The following is a 21,399-nucleotide window of genomic DNA, read 5'->3' on the forward strand; positions in this document are numbered from 1 at the left end:
ACAGACTCCAACAAGTACTGAAAAAATTGGAGAAGTGCGGCATGACCGCAGAATACAAGAAGTGCAAATTCAGCAAAAGTAGTGTAAACTATTTGGGACACGAAATAACACATGAAGGGATAAAGCCTAAGAAAGAACTCATAAAAGCTATCAGAGATGCACCAATACCAGCAAACAAGGATGAAGTGAGAGCGTTCTTGGGATTAGTTGAATACTATTCAAAGTTCGTAAAGGATTTTTCAACCAAAACATACAATATTAGAACACTGCTAAAAAACAAAAACAAATTTGAGTGGACAAAGGATTGTGAAGAAAGTTTCAAAAGACTAAAGAAAGAAATTTGCGCAGCCCCTCCCCTGCAGCGGTTCGATGGAGAATTGGAGTGTGTCATCACCACAGATGCAAGTTGGAGAGAATAATAGGAGCATTACTTACACAATAGAAAAAACAGGAAAGGAAGTGACCATCGCGTTTGCCTCCCGTTCGTTGACAGAAACGGAAGAGAGGTACTCTGTGATAGAATGGGAAGCACTGGCCTGTGTATGGGGAATGGAACATTTCTGTCAGTACATCTGGGGCAAGAAAATCGTACTACGATGCGACCATAAACCCCTTACCAAAGTGTTAACTGTGAAAGGGTTGTACACAGAGTCACCCAGACTAGCACGTCTTTCAATAAGACTCTTGGACTATAATTATGAGGTACAATACTTGCCAGGTGCTAAAAATGTAGTGGCAGATTCCCGGAGCAGGTTACCATTGAAGAACGTGGAAAATGTAGAACAAGAAGAAGAGTTATACGTGGCAAGTGTCTGTGAAGAATTCCCTACCATTCAAAAAGAGGAGTGGACTCAGAGTAGTCTCCTGGATAAAACACTACAAAGGGTACGTGACTCATAGTCAAAGGTTGGCCAAAGAAAAAGTGTCTGGAGGAAGAATCACGAGCATATTGGGAATTGAGGAATGAACTTTCTGTAGAAGACATTCTCATCTTTAGACAAGGAAAAATCATACCACCCAAAACTCTCAGGAATAGAGTAATAAGAATATGTCATGAAGGGCATTTGGGCGTAAACAAAACTAAACAAAGAATAAAAAGTTGGTACTGATGGCCGGGCTGCGACATAGAGATAGAAAGAGTGGTAAGAGACTGTGTAGATTGTGAAAATTCAGACAAATCACAAACAACTCTCCGGCCAACATTGAAACCTTTGGTGTGCCCTAACATGCCATGGGAGAGGATCGGAGTGGACATAACAGGTCCGATAAGATGGCAGGATGAACAGGTGTACATAATAGTAATGGTGGACCATCTGTCAAAATGGCCAGAGATAAAGGTGTGCAAGAAGGTAGATACATGCGACATATTAACATTCATGGACGATGTGTTCACCAGGGAAGGTATTCCGAAAACTATTGTCAGCAACAACGGCAGCCAATTCACTTCGGAAGCTTTCAAAAGATACATTGCTAGGAATGGCATCATCCACAAAACAACTTCAGTCTATCATCCGGCGGGAAATGGCGCAGTGGAAAGGTTTAATCGGGTGATAAAAGGAGCCATCAAATTGGCTAACAAAAGTGGAAAGTGTTGGAGAAAGGAAGTAAAGGAGATGATATGGGGGTACAGGATTACTCCTGGAGAAAAGACATTAGTAAGCCCATTCGAAGTAATGAGAGGAAGAACACCCATTTCAAAGGACAACATCGGATGGCTCAAGTCAGCGAGAACAACTAGATGGTCCATGGAAACCATTAAGGAAAGGATAAAGAACGCACAAGCAATTTACAAAGAAAAGCACGACAAGAGCAGGAACTGCAAAGAAGTGTGCATCAAGGTAGGGGACAAGGTGAGAATAAAAAAAAGTGGACACATAGCCAAAGGGGAGGATAGATATTCCTCACCCTTAGAGGTGGTAGAAGTTTTTTGTAACTCAGCATTACTCAGTGATGGAAAAGTATGGCACGCTTCAAGGATGGCAATGTGTCGCGGATCAGAAGTAAAGGAACAATTGGAAAAGAAACGTTGCGACGAGCAGGGCGAACACCACGTAGAATGTTCGGATGATGAGGATAATGTAGAAGACAGCCAATTCAGTGCACCAATGGAGAGTACAGATATCAGAACGCGACAAAACCAAGAAGGAATAGAATCTATTGGAATGGACAGGACTCTAAGCTCGGACGAGTCGGTGGAGCCACAGGAAAGTGTGGAGACAAGTTGTACAGACTCAGAACATGAGACTTCTGATAATGGAGAAGGGAAGTATGATGTCAACCCAAAAGGAACAGGTGACACTGCGAGTGGGGTGGACACATCCACTGAGGACACAGGAAGTAGGCCCACAGAAGGTGTCGGAGAAGCCAGCGCAAGCACCAGCAGCTATGGCCGCATTCTTAGTAAACCAAGCAAATATAAAGAATTTGTGTGTGAATTACAATCTTGAATACGTTACAGCTTAGGGGGTAGCAATTTTCTAACCTTCTTTTGTTCCATAGGGAAGGAGATGTGTTGTGGTTAGTCCTTCCTTTCTTCCCCTTACCCTCCCCAGCGCGTGCCTTTCCTCGCGCGTCATTGGTCAGCTGCCAGCTGGAATGTTGACAGCTGAGCTGAGTTGACAGTTGACAGTTATTTACGAGCTGTGCTCACTGCCATGCAGACTTGCTTATGGTGTGTTGTCTATGAGAATAAAGTTATCTAAAGCAGCTTGTGTCCAGGAGCTATCTTTACAATTACCAATTCGCTGGCTTAGATGTGAATTACTAAGAATAAGAATTGGTGTGTTATACAAATGTGAACAAATTAACTGATCCAACCTTGTGGGAACTGTACATGTGAGTTGAGTACAAAATGCAATGTTTTGCACGTTAGTGGTTTGCTGATAAGTATTGTCCTAGCAGAAACTGATTTTATGCTGCTTATTTTTTTTTAATGGAATTAAGAATCTCGTGTAAGCTGTAGGTCCGGTTACTGACATGCGCTACATGGATATTGCAATTGCTATTGGAAGGTTCATGATTGCAGTTAAAAAGGTCCTGCTTGGGTAAACAAGATGAACTATGTATATAGTTATATATATTTATACTAAGGAGCTATAATGAGAAATAAAGTGGTACAAATATAATCATGGCTTTTTTAATGATATTAGTCTCATCATGTTTTTAGCAGATGAAGTTTAGATAGCACCAAGTTATCACATAAATTTGAAAATGTACATTGTAATTTTATTATATGTGTATTGCATTTAAAAAAAAGCCCTATATGGGTACTCTAGTTCAATTATGTATTTGAGTAACTTTTAACAATTTTTTATGAACATTGACGTGATATTTTTAACCTTTTTTGCTTTAGTTACAAATTTTGCAGAAGTAATTTTATATAGTTTTATATAAAATTGGCAAATGTTTATTATAAGGTGATTATATGTGTAATTATCCTATTTAAAGACCATCAGTCTAAATAAACATGTATTTGATGAACTGTCTGACTTGTTTAAAGATAACATGGTTCTCTGGGCTCCTCTTTTAGTTAATGTCTTTGAAAGCGCCATGGTGACTGGCCCTCCGAATAGGAAAGTACACGGAGGTCAAGAATGGTTCCCTATATCTGGCTTTCATTAACCTCAGCTCTGCGTTGTAAGCCAAGCAAAACTATAGGACAGAATGATCCCTTTGCTCAACCCATTAGGACAGAATGATTGAAATAGAGGTGGAATATTTGTTGGAGCATTCCTAATTTAGTTACATATTGACTTGTCTGGGTGGATCAGTGCTGACCCTAACAGAGAGTTCACACAACCTTTTCACACACAGCGGGACATAATGCAAGGATGCGTTCTCACTGCTTTCCATTTTTGTCTCTATATTAATGAGCTCGAGTCATCTTTGCTTGTTTTATGAATTACCTGGATCTCTCTATTATCACCACTATATCAAATTCTTTGGTAAGTGGTCACTCTCCTCGCAATGTCAAGTCTCTTTTTTCAAACTATTTCAGCCTGCTCTGTGTACCCACTTTTATACATTTATGGATTTGGTTCTATGATAAAGGTACTTGGTCACACTTATGAAAGTAAGGAAAGCACTGTTGAAACAGTCACTATCAGCAATCTTAAGGTTGTCTGCTAAACTGCATTTGAGCCCCAGTGATGTGATGTCTAATGTTTACAAGTCCCAGGGTATCTCAGTGGCCACTTTTGGAGTAGGAATATTGGGCATTTGAGAGATATCACAACTAAAGATAACTTAAAATACATTTGTTAGGGAACTGCTATCTGTTCATCCTTGCACTGCGTCATATGTCACTCTGAAATAGGGTTATCATACATAGGAGACTTAATGAAATTGTCCCCCTTGTTTCTCTGACTCCCTGTCTGATCAACACCAGAAACTTTGCTTAATCGCCCTGTGATTAGAGATTGCCTGAGATATGAAAAATCACATAATACATCATGGTTGATGTATATTAATAAAACAATGTGCCCTTTTAGGAAACCAGACTTGTTTGAGAGTCCAGAGAATATCAACTCATCCAGCAAAGTGATTGTTAAGAATAAATATCTTGAGCTGATAAAAAGGAACAGAGAAGTGGTAGATCAAAGTAAACAGAGCATGGCTGCTTTCCAACAAAATTCAAGTACAGCTTATGCCGAACACTATCAATTAAGATTAATTCCAGTCAAGTTCCAAATTTAAATCAGATTACATTTCAAAATCAGGGTGCAATTCAACAATTTCCTGTGTTTGAAGTGTTTGAGTGCTACAGCTTTGACCAGTCCCAAAAGCGGTGCCTGAGGGGTGTAGGAAGATTGCACATTCAGTTATTTCTTAAAGGTAGACCGGAGTGGTCCATATATAGAAGGTGAGGTGAATGGCCACCCCATATCATTCTTGATTGATACTGGTGCTACTGTTCGACTGTAGGAACAGTGGAAGTTCTAAACCTTCCCTGTCAGGAAAAATGATCCTAGTTGTAGGAGTCTCAAATACACATATGGCAAACCCTTTATCAGAAGAGATACCTGTTTAAATAGGGTCCTTTGAGGATAATCACCAGTATGTGGCATGTGATTCAAGTCCAGTGAGCTTATGAGGGTGTGATCTCTTGTGCAAATAAACTGTATTATCTATTTTACTCCGAAAGGGGTGACATGTCAGACCCATGACAAGGATGTTGCTTTTAAGTTGTTGGGTCAAGAGAGAACCATTGGATTATACCCTTTGGTGACGAAGTATGATTTACCACCAGACATTAGGGATACTGTGAAGCTTAAGGTCTAGGACTTTTCAGGAATGGACATAAGTCTCATCAAGAGAGTTGAGCCTGTCTACATCAAAGTAAAAACCAATGCTGAGTACCAAACAATTCCGCAATATATTTTGACCATTGTTGGGATTACTCCATTGATTGACTCAATAATGCAACAAGGTATTTTGAAGGAAATGATGGGGAGTCCATGTAATTCACCTGTTAGGGGTTTTCGAAACCTGGCGGTAGGTACCGCATACTTCAAGAGTTGAAAAAGATAAATACAATAATTGTTCTTTTTTGTTCCATAGTACTAAACTCAGCTATGATTTTTCTTCAAATTCCATGTGAGGCTGAGTGGTTCACTTTCATCGATTTGTCAATGATTTATAAAGCACGCCAAATCACCTGTGAGTGTCTCAAGGCACTGGACTTGCTCGCTGCTTCGCAGAGACAGCAGTAAAAAATGAGACAAAAGTAAGAGAAAGCACTCAGAAAAACAGAGGAAAGGATGGTGAAAGATTTAAAAACAAATGAGGCAAAAGCAGGAGAAAGCACTCAGAAAAACAAGGCAGAAGAAAGACGGTGCAGTAGGATGGTGCAGTAGAACAGAAGATCTAGGCCTTGTGCTAGGCCTTCTTTTCCATACCTTGGCATGAAGAAAGTCATTTCCTCTTCGTTTTCTGGTGCGGAACCATGTTTGGCATTGTCTAGTCCCACAAGGTTATCCAGAGACCCCATCATTCTTTAATCAGATCCTCAAAAATAATCTTGACTTCTTATTTATGCCTTATAGTTTTAGAGCAGTACATCAACACCCGACTGCTCGTACCAGATACATAGGGAGCTTGCAAACAAGATACCAATGCCCTGTTGAACCACTTGGCTGAGAATGGACATAAAGGCCCTGATTATGAATTTTCGCAGTGCGAGGGGGGGCGGCTTGCCACTGCTAACTCCTGCACTGCCAAGAGTCACTGCCGCCCATCTGCCAGATTACATGTTTTTTGTAGTCTGGCGGGCGGGAGGCATGGCGGTCCTGTGGCAGTGCCTCTTTAAAAAAACTGTGGAACAGTGAAGGTTTTGGATCCTACATCTGCCCAGCCCGGATCTCAACAATAGGGAAAACAGAACAGGTTGGCTGGACAGGAAAATTAACAAGAAAATTCTACAGTCACGCAGTCAATATGTACCACGTGACCACTGGATTTATATTCCAAACAAATTTATTTTCTTTTTAACTTGAATTCCCAAAGTTTCAAAAAAACAACAGGCACAAACAAAAAATCGTCAGAACAGTAGGTTCATGTGTACAGTATCTACAAATATACAAGTTTACAAATGTACAACACTTACGACAACGAATCAAACAAAGCAAATAATAACACACCAAAAAACAGTAGACATACAGTGATCCAATTGAATTGCAATTATATACAGTGCATCATTAGTGCATGACAAAGGAAAGAAATCCAGTCCTTAGAACTAAAAAACCAGGAGACAGGCGGGATTGAGATGGAAAAGAGTGTCTGCCTGTCTACCAAAGCCTGTGGTCGAGTATTTATATGGGGTTGCACTGCTAGGGTCCAAGGTAGTGATATGATTTACATCCTAGCGGCACCCTTTGAAATTGCCACAGGGTGGAAGTGTTGACGCGTTTCGAACCTAGATGTTATAGGTTCTCTTCAGGACAGGGACTGGGGACGGTAAATCTGCACCGGGGCACAGATGTTGCCGTAGTGTGGGTAAATCTCAGTAAGAAGTAAAATCTGTAAATCACGCAGTGGTGGACTGAAGACGTAATGCCCGCCGCGCGGTGCACACTCGGGTGGGGAACAACTCACATTTTGCAGCGCAGGTGTTGTTGGCTGAGTTCAAAATAGCGGTGATAGGGGCGCCTGGTCACTGAACCAAATTCAAGCCGGCAAGCGGTGTCAGTTTGACCGCGGCCCGTCGTGTAGAAGGAATTAATCCGTCGTTCCAAGAGAAGTTCAGTCTAAAAAGGCAGTTCCTTTCAAAAAGGTACAGCAATGGGACTGCACAATAAGTTTCCTGCATGGCAAAGTCTCGAAAGTCAATGAGGTGCAGGAACTCGTGTGCCTGCACACATGGGCACATATTATGCCCTTCTGTGTGCATCCACATGCAGTGCTTTTTTCCCTCTCTGCCATGGTGTACATGGAGGAGGAACCTTCAGGACGCCGGCGGCAGAGAGGAAACTCATGATATGCTTGGCGGGCCTGCGCTGGTCCAGCCAAGCATATTGCGGCCTCTGACCGCGGCACTACCACCTAGGAATGGTGGTTCCCTGCCAGGGCGGTGGTCCCAGCGTGGTCCAACTGCCCAGCTCATAATGGGGCACTCTGACCGCCAGTGCAGTGGTGGCTGGACTGCCACCACTGCACCCCCTCGAGTCTGGCGGTCTTTGGACCAACAGACTCTAAATCAGACCTGAAGTGTCCTTGAGTAAGCTACAGAATTGCCAAAAAGAAGTCCTTTATCTTGGACATCACATTGAAAAGGGAGCAGGCATGGTGTCACAAGAAATAATCTCGGCAATTCTGAAAATAAACCGACATCCACTCAAAGGAATTTTAAGGAAACATTGGTCTTTATAAAGAAACCGGATAAAGCTGTGATTATTATAGAGTAGAATCAGTGCTATATTGATACTGTCCAGCCGGACAGTAAATTTAATGAATGATCAAAGCCAAAAAAGACAAACACACAACAATAAGGTGGGACACAGTCCTGCGTCCTACATAATCACAAAACATGTACATTTAGACGAAAGCATTCAGGAAAGACAAAAGCAACTTGGAAAGAATGCAAATAGTTATAACAAGCTTTGAGACGACAGCCGTTGCACTTGTTTTATCACAATCGATTAATGTGCCAGGTGTTTTAGCAATGTGTCCTTTCACATAGGGCTTGCCCCTTGTGAAAGGGCCTGCATCAGTCTTACGCCTGCTGTGAGGCAGGCGTAAGATATTGACGCATTTGTGTCCTAGAAGTGGCGCAGTGAAATCTTATAGATTACACTGCGTCACTTATATGACCCCTTCTTGTGTCAGAACGCCCTCCTGCATACATTATACCTGGCGCAGGTATAATGTGGCGCAGGGGTTTACAAAGTGATGCATCTGCCTAGATGCGTCACTTTGTAAATATGGTGCAACAAGGCACATTTTTTACGCCGCTTTTTGTGACGCACCGGTGGCGTAAAAGTGACGCGCAGCTTCTAAAATAAGGCCCTGAGTGTTTTATGCTGCAACAGAAGAAAAAGCAACCAACCATGTCTATGATGCCACTGCCAACTCCGTGTCCTGAAGGCACAGCAGAGGGCACTGCCACAATGCCACACCGCGACCCTGGTCTTACTGACGACGCCATCTTCCGCTGCCACCGAGCCACTCCTCGCACCGCGACCTGTGGGCACCGCACTTTGCACCACCACGCTTCATGACTCCACTTTGGAATCCCCGACGAAGACGCTTCATGCCTAAATCAATACCGCTGCTTGCACCATGGTTCGAGGGCACCGGTCATAAGTACAATGCACCATCCTCATCCCGCACTGCAGCTTTGGCCTACTGATGCCGGCACTGTTCACTCCAGTTCGTCAGCCGACGACAGCACTTAAGCAACGACGGCGCCCCTGCCTGTGCCGTGACCTGCCAGCACCGCGATATGCACAGCATCACTTCGCACCGTGGTGGTGGTCTCACCGATGACTTCATCTGATGCCCCCAACTAGCCGCTGCTCACACCGTGACCTGAGGGCATTACACGTCCGACTGCTGTACTTCGCACCGCAACACCAAACGCCTGTCGACGCCAGCACTCCTGACTTCAATCACGAGGAGTTCGATCTACAACACGTGTGACTTTAAGGGCCCGACAACTCCTGCATCGACCTCCTAAACCGACGCCTGTGAACGCTGGGCTTTTGGAGCTAAACAAGAGGCCGCCAATGCCCTGCATTTCCAAAGGTACTATTTTACGGGTCTTCCCAACACTGTAGTTGGGCCGTGATGCCATGATCAGCCAGAACTGTTTGGATTTGTTTGATCACACAGCCGTGATAGCCCCGGACGTAGCTACGGACTTTAAGGAACTGCATTTCAAGTTTATTTTGATAACTGAAGATTTCTAAGTTCTGTAGTATGGATTTTTTACTGTTTTTGGTCTTGTCTTAAGAATAAAAAATATTGGATATTTTTCCAAACTGGTGTGATGTCCTTTTGTATTGCTTACACTGTATTACTGTTGGTAAAGTGCAAATTCCTTACACCCTGCCTCTAAGATAAGCCTGACTGCTCGTGCCAAGCTACCAAGGGGGTGAGCAGGAGTTATTTTAGGAGTGTAACTCCATTATCCTGACTAGAAGGAAGGGTCCTTACTTGGACAATGTCCAACATCCTTGCCAGGAAGGTCGCTCCCCCCGCTGCAGCTCCACCAGCGCCTGTGCCCTGCACCCTTGGTTGGTTTCCTGCCTATCCCTGGGCGTTTTCCCTCACCCCCGTGCCCACTGCTCTCTTTTCTGGCCGCTGGTGCCCCTGCGGCCCCGCGCCCATAAGCTAGCCCCTACCTCCCACCTCCCAGCTGCTCCTCCCCCCCAGCTCCCCTTTAGATGGCGGCAGCTGCGTGGCCGGGCCGCTGGTGCGCCGATGGCGCACCTAAGGCAAGCCCATCTGCGCCCGTCCGTGCCTGGACCGCACCCAGCGCCAGATCCCCTAGATCCCGCAAACGCCACAACACCAGACTCCACTATGACGCCAGCAGCCTCCACGCACTCAACGCCGGCCGAAACCACACCTGCTTCCAGGCCACCCCGAAACGGACCTAAGGACCCGTCTCCTGCTGCACCTGCAGCTTCACCTGCGACAGAACCATCAAACGTCCAAGGACTGGACCCAACCACCTCCGCTGCATACTCCTCAACACTTGCTCCGCACGCAAACACGCCGTTGAGCTCTGGGATCTGCTCCACACCTCCGCCCCAGATGTGGCCTTCCTGCCCGAGACCTGGTGGAACGACTCCTCGTTCGCCCGACATCGCCATAGCCATCCCGGACGGCTACAAGATCACCCGCAGGGATTGCACCAATGGAACCATAGAAGGAATAGCCATCGTCCACAAGTCCACCCTCAAGGTCGCCACCCACGCAGATTATACCCTCAACAACGGCGAACACCAGCACTTCCGGATCCACACTGACCCAACACCACCCTCAGAGGAACACTCATGTACAGACCCCCCGGACCACAGGCTCAGTTCAGCGACTCCATCACCGACCTCGCCAGCACCCACGCACTCGCCTCCATGGACTAAATCCTCCTCGGGGACCTGAACTTCCACCTCGAGAACAACAACAACGCCAACTCCGCCACCCTGATCGACAACCTCGCCAACCTCGGCCTCAAACAACTCGTCACCGCACCCACCCATGCCGCCAGCCACATCCTGGACACCGTCTTCTCCACAGACACCCACGTTGCTTTCAACCACACCACCGAACTCCACTGGACCGACCACCGCTGCATTCATTTCACCTCCAAGAAACCAACCACACCCCACCCACCAAACAGCTGCCTCACCGCTGCTGGAGCAAAGTCACTGAAGACCGCCTGATCACCACCCTCACCCAGAACCCACCCACCGAACCCACCAACTCAGACGCCCCAGCCTGCAACTTCAGACAGTGGATCGACGACTGCGCCAACACCATTGCCCCGCTCAAGAAACCCTCCAACAGCCATGCCAGCAAGAGAGCCACCTGGTTCACCGACGAGCTCCAGACCTCCAAACGCGCATGCCGGAAACTGGAGAAAATATGGCTTCACGAATGCACACCGGACAACCGCACAGCCCACAAGGACGCCACCCACAGACATCACCACCTCATCCAATTAGCCAAGAGATCCTCCTTCAAAGACCACTTGGACAACAATGCACACAACAGCAAGGAGCTCTTCAGCATCGTAAAAGAACTCTCCAACCATAGCGCCAACGCCAACGACATCCACCCTTCACAAGAGCTGTGCGGCTCACTAGCCACCTTCTTCCACCGCAAGATCGCTGACATCCACGACAGCTTCAACACCACAACCGCCCTGACTACGCCAGAATCCACCTCCCCTGTGAACACCACCAGCCCATCTGACTGACCTCCTGGTCCAACGTCAACGACGACGAGACACTCAAGGTCATGAACTCCATCCACTCAGGATCTCCGTCAGACCCGTGCCCACACCACGTATTCAACAAAGTAGACGCAGCCATCGCACCCCAAATACGGAAGGTCAACAGCATCTCATTCGAAATAGCAACATTCCCGGAAAGCTGGAAAAACGCCGAAATCAACGCCCTCATCAAGAAGCCCAGGCGGACCCCAAGGACCTCAAGAACTTTCGGCCCATCTCCCTGCTCCCTTTCCCGGCAAAGATCATCGATAAAATCGTCAACAGGCAATTGGCCCGCCACCTGGAAGACAACAACATCTGGAACCCGTCCCAGTCCGGATTCAGACGAAACCACAGCACCAAGACAGCCCTTATCGCCACCACAGACGACAATGTCGAAACATCAGCCCTCATCCTCCTGGACTTGTCGGCGGCCTTCGACACGGTCTACCATCGCACTCTAAAGACACGCCTCCTAGAAGCCGGAATCCAAGAGAAGGCCCTTTACTGGACCACGTCCTTCCTATCTGGCAGAACCCAGAGCGTCGGCCTCCCACCCTTCCGATCCGAAACCACTGACATCAGCTGCGGCGTCCCCCAGGGCTCATCCTTCAGCCCAATGCTGTTCAACATCTACATAGCCCCCCTCGCACAAGTGGCCCGCCATCACGACCTCAACATCATCTCCTACGCCGATGACACCCAGCTCATCCTCTCCCTCACCAAGGACCAACACACCTCCAAAACCAACCTCCATGAGGGAATGAAGGCCCTCGCCGACTGGATGAGGAGCAACCGTCCAAAGCTGAACTCAGACAAGACGGAGGTACTCATCCTCGTACCCAACCCCTCAGCCTGGGACAACTCCTGGTGGCCGACCACACTGGGAACAGCACCAACACCCACCGACCATGCACGCAACCTAGGATTCATCCTCGACTCCTCCCTCTCAATGGCTAAGCAGGTCAACATCATCCCCTCCTCCTGCTACAACACCCTCCGCAATCTCCGCAGGATCTACAAGTAGATCCTGACCGAAACAAGAAGAACGGTGACACAGGCCCTCGTCAGCAACAGATTGGACTACGGCAATGCACTCTACACAGGAATCGCAGCCAAACACCTACGACGACTACAACACATCCAAAACGCCTCCGCCCGAGTGATCGTCAATGTCCCCCGCCGCAGCCACATCACCCCCCACCTGAGAGACCTACACTGGCTCCCCGTCGACAAGAGGATCACCTTCAAGCTCCTCACCCACGCACACAAAGCACTCCACAACGCCGGACTAGCCTACCTTAACAGCAGACTCAGCTTCTACATCCCCACCCGCCAGCTCTGCTCTGCCAGCCTCGTCCTCGCCACTGTCCCCCGCATCCAACGAACAACCTCCGGCAGCAGATCCTTCTCCTACCTCGCCGCCAAGACCTGGAACACCTTACCCACATATGTCAGACCCAAGACCTACTCACCTTCAGAAGATTCCTCAAGACCTGGCTCTTCAAGCAGTAGCAGCACCCCACCTCCCCCTCAGCCCCTTGAGACCCTCACGGGTAAGTAGCGCGCTCTACAAGTACTCTGATTGATTGATTGATTGAAACCTTTGCAAACTAGAGACCCCCATTGCTAACACATCTACATGGAGGGCAACATTTCCCTAATCCAAGTTCAAAGGCTGTTTGATCAAGGTAGCTAGCTGGATTTTTTTTTTTTCATTTCAGGATTTGGTGAAGCGCAAAACAGCTACCCCGGCAAAGGGGTGTCCCGGCGCTAAGAACAGGTGCACAGACTGAGGGGAGATGGGGAGGAGGGAAACTAGGGGGCGGGGAAGAGATGAGTTTTAATTGCTTTGCGGAATACTGGAAGGGAGTCGATGGAACGAATGCTGATGGATGAATGTCAATTTTATCTAACTAAATTCAGATAAAACTGAGGTTTTGATATGTGGTAACCCCTCAATCTGGTCCTCTATGTGGTGGCCCCAATTGTTTGGAAAATGTCCAGAATCAGCATTGACTGCCCGCAATCTGGCCATTTTATTTGATAGTAAACTATCCTTTCAGTCTGAGATTAATACATTAATGTCTAGGTGCTTCATGCTAATGATTAGCTAAAGACCTCCCCTTTTATTCCTCGGCATTCTCACCAGTTGTTTGTGTAAGCCCTGATTATAAGAAGACTGAACCATTGCAATGATCTCTATTATTGGCCTTGTACATTATGTAATAAAGATGTTACAATTATACAGACTGTGGCAGCTAGGTTAATTTTTGGGAGGAGTAAGTTTGATAGTGTCACGTCTTTACTTAGCGAATTACACTGGATGCCTGTTCATTTAAGATGCTGGTTCAAGGAGCTTTGTATGGTTCACTGGGCCCTTTGCCCAGTAGCGCTGTGTTTGAATATATGTGGTATGTTTAAAAAATACATTCCTCATAGACTGCTTCACTCGTCCTATCTGAGCACGATACCTAAATACCAGAGAGCAAGATTGGGAGGACAGGTGATTTTTGCAGTTACAGCTCAGGCATGGAACAGACTGCCCAATGAGTTGAATGACCTATTGGGGTGTCATTGTTTCTAGTATACACTTGGTGCTCATAAAGTTACATCCGTATTATTAGAAAATACAGTAATTCCAGCGGTGCTAAAGGTGAGGGCAAACGCCCTAGTAAGTGTATTCCAACTTATAGGTTTAAATACATTTATATTTGCTATTAAAAGAAATATCTTTCAACAGAAATTGACATATTATTGGGTATATCCTTTAACACTATATGTGAGTGTGTGATTTAAAATTCTAAATAATTGTATGTATTTAAAAATATTTCCTATGGTGTGTTATATTACATCCCTGCCTCCATTGAATTCAATGGGAATGTGTTGAAGTTACTGCAAGTGGCCATTTGTGATGCTGGACTTATTCCATGGCTTGCCTGGAGTACACTTACTACTGTTTTGGGTCCTATTTGGTTATAATACATTTAAAAGGGTCGTTTTTGATTAGCAGTGAACTTACTCATTTGGGAGTGGATGTGCTGGAAAAGACCCTTTCTACAAAGTCACCCACAAACATTTTGCCTTCCTCCTCCACTTTTTCTGACTTCGTTTTTGTTGGATTTGGGACTCTGAGGACCGTTGCTAACCAGTGCTGAAGTGTTTGTCCACGCTCCTCAAAACATGATAATATTGGCTTATACCCAATTGTCATATTTCATTTTCTTATACGTTGCTAGAAAAAAAGTACTACATGTACCCAGGGCCTGTAAATTAAATGCTTCTAGTGGGACTGCAGCACAGAATTGTGCCGCCCAGATAAGTAGCCCTCTAACCATGTCTCAAGCTTGTCATTTCAGAGTCTGTGTGTGTAGTTTTAAACTGCAGTGTCAACCTGACAAAAGAACCCTTTCGCCAGGCCCAAACCGTCCTTTTTACATATGAGTCATCCCTAGGGTAGGCCCTGGACAGCTTAAAGGTTAAGGTGCAATGTATTTAAAAGGCAGGGCATTTACTTTTAAGTATTATATGTCCTGGTAATGAAAAACTCTTGACATACTTTATCACTACTGCAAGGCCTATCTCTCTCATAGGATAATATTGGGAGTAATTTCTAACATTTTCCAAGTGTAATTCACAATTAGAAAGAGATAGACTTTTCAAGTTTGGTGTCTCTGGAATCGTGATTTAAAATCACAACTTAATTTGAAGTTGGATTTTAAATTGCAATTTTGAAAATGATACTTTTAGAAAGTTGGCATTTTCTTACTGTAGCAATTTGGTACCTGGTGCTTGTCTTTGCTCACTTCTATGGGGTGGGGAGACAGCTGGACTTTGTGTATTCTTTCTAGACAGCCACTCAAAAAATGGGAGCTAGGTGTGTCTCAAGGGGCCATCTCTAGCAGGATGGTAGGAAGGAGCTGGGCAAATCCTCACTTATTCCTGGATAGGCTCTGTCCTGTCCCCACTCAAAGGACTGTATTCTCCCATGTAGTGAGTCTGGACAAAGGGCAGGAAGGGAAGTACCTCTGTGTACTAAAAAGGCCTGTATTTGAAGTTTACCCCACTTCAAAGGCCCAACTTGGTATATGTATTGGACCTCTGATGTCACTACTTCAGTACACCTCTGGGCTTGTGGATGTTCTACCAAGAAATTGGACTGCTGTGCAGCTGAAAGGACTGGCACTCTAAAGGAGCTGCTGCCTTGCTGTGCTTACCTACTGTCCTCTTGCCTGGGGAGGAAGAACTGGGCTGGAAACCCATCTTGAACCCAGGACCCCATAGTGAATTAAAAGGCTAGCCTGCTAGCCTACTGATATGATACTCAGAACATTACAGGTTCCTCCAGGCTCCTGGTCCTGTCTTTAACAGGCTCCTGGCCCCCAAGAGGTTCCTCTCAGGTCATGGGCCCTTGGAATTGGTCTTTAGGAGCTTTAGGAGCTTTAGGAGCTTTAGGTCTTTAGGAGCTGAAAAGTTAAGATGTTGGGCTCTTTGCAAACGTTCGCTCCAGATCCTCATTGCTCACCTAGAAATCCAGCTTAAGAAGCAGCAGGTTGTCTCGTCACACAGCAAGCATTGTCTGACTGTGACTGTGAGGCTCCAGCCTGTCCAGCCGCGAAACCTGGTATGCGGCTTGAGCAACGCAAACCATCGCCTGTGACGCTCTCTTTTCTACTTGTAAACTTCTTCTCTGATGAGTCCGATGGGACTCTTAGCACAATTCCGGAGAAGGTAAAACTTCAGCCGGACTAATCTGAGACTATATACTTCCCACACTCCATCGGAGTCGGCTTCAACTTTTGACTTTAACCAGTCCAGAGTGACCAGATGGTAACTGTTGGAACTTTAAGCTTTCTGATGCAATATTACAGTTTATTTTTAAAAACTCATAACTCCAGTTCTACTGATTGGATCTTTGTTGTTTTGATCCTGTTTTGTTTCTTAAATGTTTCTCTATTTTTCTAACCTGATGTGGAATCATTTTGTATGGTGTTTTCACTGTTTATTGTTTCAATTGTTGGACAGATACTTTACAGACTGCCTCTAATTTAAGCCTGACTGCTCTGTGCAAGCTACCAGAGGGTGAGCTAAGTTGAATTTAGGGTTTACTTGACACTTACCTTAACAAGGAATATGGTTGCTGTTTGGCTAAGGTATACACCCCAGTTAACCAACAACCCAATTTCTAAAAGTATGTTTCTATTTGCATGTCCCTCCATAAACCCCTACTCACCCCCTTTCATGTCCCTCTTTTACCACGCTGAGCTCTTTCCATTTAGCAGTAAGTAGTCTTCATGTTCCAGCCACCACCTCACTTTTCTTCCACATTTACTATCAAATCATATGCCTATATATGCATGGGCCTCTGCATTAATAATAGCTTTCTCACCATAGAAATGATTGGATAGTTGAAGGCAGCTAGTTACAGGACTGCACTTTGTAGAACCAGAGTAGTATTACTGTAACCACTAGATTTACTACAAAGTACACTTCATGGATAGACTCCAAAAGACTTGCCCGAGTAGCAATTACCTTGTAATGCAGTCCTGACTATCGAAGCAACAACAGTGCAATGACCTTCTTTTCTGTAGAACTATTACATCAGATAGATTATGGGAAGTAGCAGGGCTCCCTTCAGGGGATCCTACCCCGGACTGTTGGATGAAGGAGCCAGTCAGTGTTAATATAGTCACTGATTCAATTCCCCAAAAATATTTCATTTGCAACCTGTACCTCTCAATAAGCTAACAGGAAATTCACCAAAGCACAGGAATGACTATCAGGGTTTGACTCCAATCAAAATGACTGTGAAGGGATTGCCCAGAAATAGTTTGTTTGGGGTTCACCTCGAAACATTATAACTGCTTGGACTGTGAACACATTGCAGAGTATTTCTCACATTTGTGAGGGGTGTGGTTGTGTAGATGAATGCTCTGGAATTGTGTCAGTGTTTGTGGCATGATCTATTTGACTGTGTAGTCAAAGAAGAGGTCTATCATGGGATAGGACAGGGTAATGCCAGTGTTAATTTCATAGGTAGGTGTGGTGACCGTTGATCAAAGTCAATGATGCCTGTTCAGTATAGTATAGTTTCCGATTTTATTGATAATTGTAATTTAAAATTTAAATTGATATTCGTCAGAACTGTAATGTATTACATTTTGTCTGAACAGATACAATCTCAGGATAGAATGGATGTTGGAAATCAGACCTCAGTGACAGAATTCATCCTCCTGGGACTCACGGATGACTCAAGACTTCAGAGTCCACTCTTCGTTCTGTTCCTTCTGTTCTACATCTTAACACTATTTGGAAACATTAGTATCATAGCGTTAATCACTGTTGATCCTCATCTCCACACCCCTATGTACTTTTTTCTAGGTAATTTGTCTTTGTCTGATTGCTGTTACTCCTCTGTCATTGCCCCTAAAATGCTGGCAGATTTCTTCTCCAGTAAGAAGGTGATCTCTTTCATTGGTTGTGCATCACAGAGTTATTTCTTCACATTTTTTGCAACCATCGAGGGCTACATGCTGACGGCCATGGCTTATGACCGCTATGCTGCTATCTGTCACCCTCTACTATATCCACTTATCATCAACAGCGACGTGTGCATCCTGCTGGTAACCACCGTCTACTTGGGAGCCTGCATGACTGCAGCAGTATACATTGGGTGCATATTCCACACCTCCTTCTGTGGACCTAACATCATCAACCATTTCTACTGTGATCTACTGCCACTGATGAATCTTTCCTGCTCTGACACTTTTGTACGAAGGGCAGTGATTTTTTCAGTGGTGTTTTCCTTTGGCCTCCTCTGTTTTTTAGTTACAGTCGCATCATATGTCCATATTATCGCCACCATTTTGAAGATCCACACCACAGTGCGCAGGCCCAAGGTCTTCTCTACCTGCAGCTCCCACCTGACTGTTGTCTGTCTATTCTACGGCACTCTCCTGTTCATATACCTTCAAATTCCTATTAGTGACTCTGTCACGCAAAGTAAGGTGGTGTCTGTGTTTTATACACTGGTAAATCCAATGCTGAACCCCCTAATTTACAGCCTGAGAAATGAGGAGGTGAAGAGGGCAGTTTGTAAATGTCTGTCATTGATTAATCCAATCCTACCTTGTGTTGTTGACATTAGTATGATACCTTCTTTTAAATTACACAGATAGAAACCACAGATATCTTCATAATTTTGTTTCCAGGACCTCATAGCTGTATGATACTGTCCCAGGGGGGCTGTTATAATTCCTCCATTGTCTGATTATGCTATAATTGTGGACAGGTGCAACCATCAACCTATGTAGCATGTACTCGACAAAAATAGCACCCACACAATCTACAATCAAAATTATGCCCAATGTCGCCATTTTCAATTAACACAAAGTCCCAAGTACATTTTCCAACCGCTTTCCAAAATCTGAAGTGCAACTCTGTCCCATCTACAGATCCTGAAATATAAAAAAAGCAAATGACACACAATCCAACCTCCACCCAACATCATGTAAATAGGCCGTTATAGTTAGTTGAGCTAACTATAACTCATGCACCAGCAATGCACTGCTGATGACTTCACATGTTACATCACTCATGACATGGTCAGTGACATCACTTATGACATCACTCATGACATCTCACATGCACATGCATATTTAATAGTACATTTGAGGGGCTCTGTAACACCTATATGGAAAACGTCCATCTCTACCGGAGTGTTCCCGGAGAGCTGGAAGCATGCCACCTTACTCCCATTGAAAAAAAAGCCAAACGGTGCTCCAGAAGATTTAAGCAATCTCCGCCCCATCTCTTTACTGGCAGCTCCGGGCAAAACGCTAGAAAAATTAATCCAGCGGCAACTAAACAAATTCACGGAAGAGAGTAATGTTCTCCATGAAACACAATCAGGTTTTAGATCCGGTTTTAGTACCGAGACCGCCCTGATCGAGGTTCCCGAATCAGTCAGGTGGTCGCTGGATTCAGGAGCATCGGCAATGCTGGTGCTCCTGGATCTATCGGCCGCCTTTGACACGGTGGATCATGGCAGGCTACTACAACGCCTGGCTAAGATCAGCCTTCAGGCCCAGGCACTGGGATGGCTCGACTCATATTTGTCCGGCAGATCTCAGAAGGTGGCTTTAGGCGCCTTCTCCTCAGAATCCAGGAGACTGAACTGCGGGGTCCCACAGGGATCAGCTCTTAGCCCGCTGCTTTTTAATATTTATTTGGCCCCGCTGTTTACGTTGATTGCCAATTGGGGAGTCACCGCAATTTCCTACGCTGATGACACCCAATTGGTTTTCCCGTTTTCTGAGGTATCAGAGGCAGCTTTTTCTAACTTCAAGGGCTGCCTTCGTGATGTGGCCTGCTGGATGAATACCAACAAATTGAAATTAAATGCGAGTAAAACGGAGGTTATCTTTTTTGGGAAAGGTGCCCACCCTCCTGCCGAGTTCTGGTGGCCGTCCGAGATGGGCCCTGCACCGATTCCCAGCATAAAGGCAAAAAACTTGGGGGTTACATGGGATGATGGCCTATCCTTTGCCCCCCATATACAGCAGGTCGTTGGAGGTTGCATTAGTAAGCTTAGGAACCTACGGAGATTTCTTCGACTGCTCCCGGAGGGCTGCCGAAAAACTGTTATTCATGCCATGATTACCTCGAGGCTTGATTATGCCAACAGCCTTTATTTGGGCCTCCCAAAATTTCTGCTACAACGGATGCAAGCTGTTCAGAATTTGGCGGCAAGATTGCTAAGGCACGTCCCTTTTAAACACCTCATTTCCCAACACTTACGCATGCTACATTGGCTACCTGTGGCCAGTCGTATAAAATTTAAGGCGCTTACCCTGGCCTACAGAGCCTTACATGGGACTTGCCCGGACTATTTAAAAAAATGACTGCCTAGATACTTTCAGGCCAGACTCCTACGTTCTAACTACAAGGTTCATCTTCACGTTCCTCGAGTGAAAAGGGCTCGCTTGGGTGGCAGAACTTTTACCGCAAGTACGGCACTTCTTTGGAACACCCTGCCGCCTGAAATACAACAAGCACCCTCAGAAACTAGTTTTAGGAGTTTACTGAAAACATGGCTTTTCACGCAATAATTTTAACTTCTTTGCACTATGACCCTTACTGCTCACCCTAGCGCCGGGACACTTCCTCCGGAGGTAGCCGCTCGCGCTTTATAAAATTCAGTATTATTATTATTATTATATACATAACGCATGTCTGCCTGTGCAAGCGAAGGACAGAGCAGAACACAATTGTACCACCTATAAGAGAAGCTACCCGCTTTTAAAGCTACCATCTTCAGATCTATCAAATCAATCAATCAGGAAATATGTAGAGTGCACTACTCACCCGTGAGGGTCTCAAGGCGCTAGGGGGGTGCTGCTACTGCTTGAATAGCCAGGTCTTGAGAAGCCTCCTGAAGATTAGTAGATCTTGGGTCTGCCATAGGAGGATGGGGAGGGTGTTCCAGGTCTTGGCAGCGAGGTAGGAGAAAGATCTGCCACCGGAGGTCGCTCTTCAGATGCGGGGGACGGTAGCGAGGGCGCGGTTGGCAGAGCAGAGCTGGTGGTTTGGGGTGTAGAAGGTGAGTCGTCTGTTGAGGTATGCTGGTCCGGTGTCATGGAGTGCCTTGTATGCCTGGGTGAGGAGTTTAAAGGTGATCCTCTTGTTGATGGGCAGCCAGTGCAGGTCTCTCAGGTGGGGTGTGATGTGGCTGTGTCGAGGGATGTCGAGGATCAGGCGGGCAGAGGCGTTCTGTATGCATTGTAGTCATTTCAGCAGTTTGGCCGGGGGTCCTGCATAGAGGGCGTTTCCATAGTCCAGCCTGCTGCTGACGAGGGCCTGAGTAACCATTCTTCTTGTGTTGGTGGGGATCCACCTGTAGATCTTGCGGAGCATGCGGAGGGTGTTGAAGCAGGAGGATGAGACGGCGTTGACTTGCTTGGTCA

The 21,399-nt window shown here is 45.7% G+C and overlaps 1 protein-coding gene across 1 annotated transcript; it reads left to right on the forward strand.

The window, feature by feature from the left end:
* The first annotated feature begins 17,625 nt into the window (after positions 1–17,625).
* On the forward strand, positions 17,626–18,612 carry LOC147740909 (olfactory receptor 5B21-like). Its single transcript, XM_086925047.1, has one exon. The coding sequence runs from the start codon at positions 17,626–17,628 to the stop codon at positions 18,610–18,612; it is 987 nt and encodes a 328-aa protein (XP_086781173.1).
* Positions 18,613–21,399: the final 2,787 nt, after the last annotated feature.

Source organism: Lissotriton vulgaris, chromosome 1_1, assembly GCF_964263255.1.
Source record: "Lissotriton vulgaris chromosome 1_1, aLisVul1.2, whole genome shotgun sequence".
In the NCBI taxonomy this organism is placed as follows: domain Eukaryota; kingdom Metazoa; phylum Chordata; class Amphibia; order Caudata; family Salamandridae; genus Lissotriton; species Lissotriton vulgaris.

Bases quoted from the DNA above. Each gene is read 5' to 3' on its own strand.
- LOC147740909 (XM_086925047.1), top strand. From the start codon at position 17,626: ATGGATGTTGGAAATCAGACCTCAGTGACAGAATTCATCCTCCTGGGA.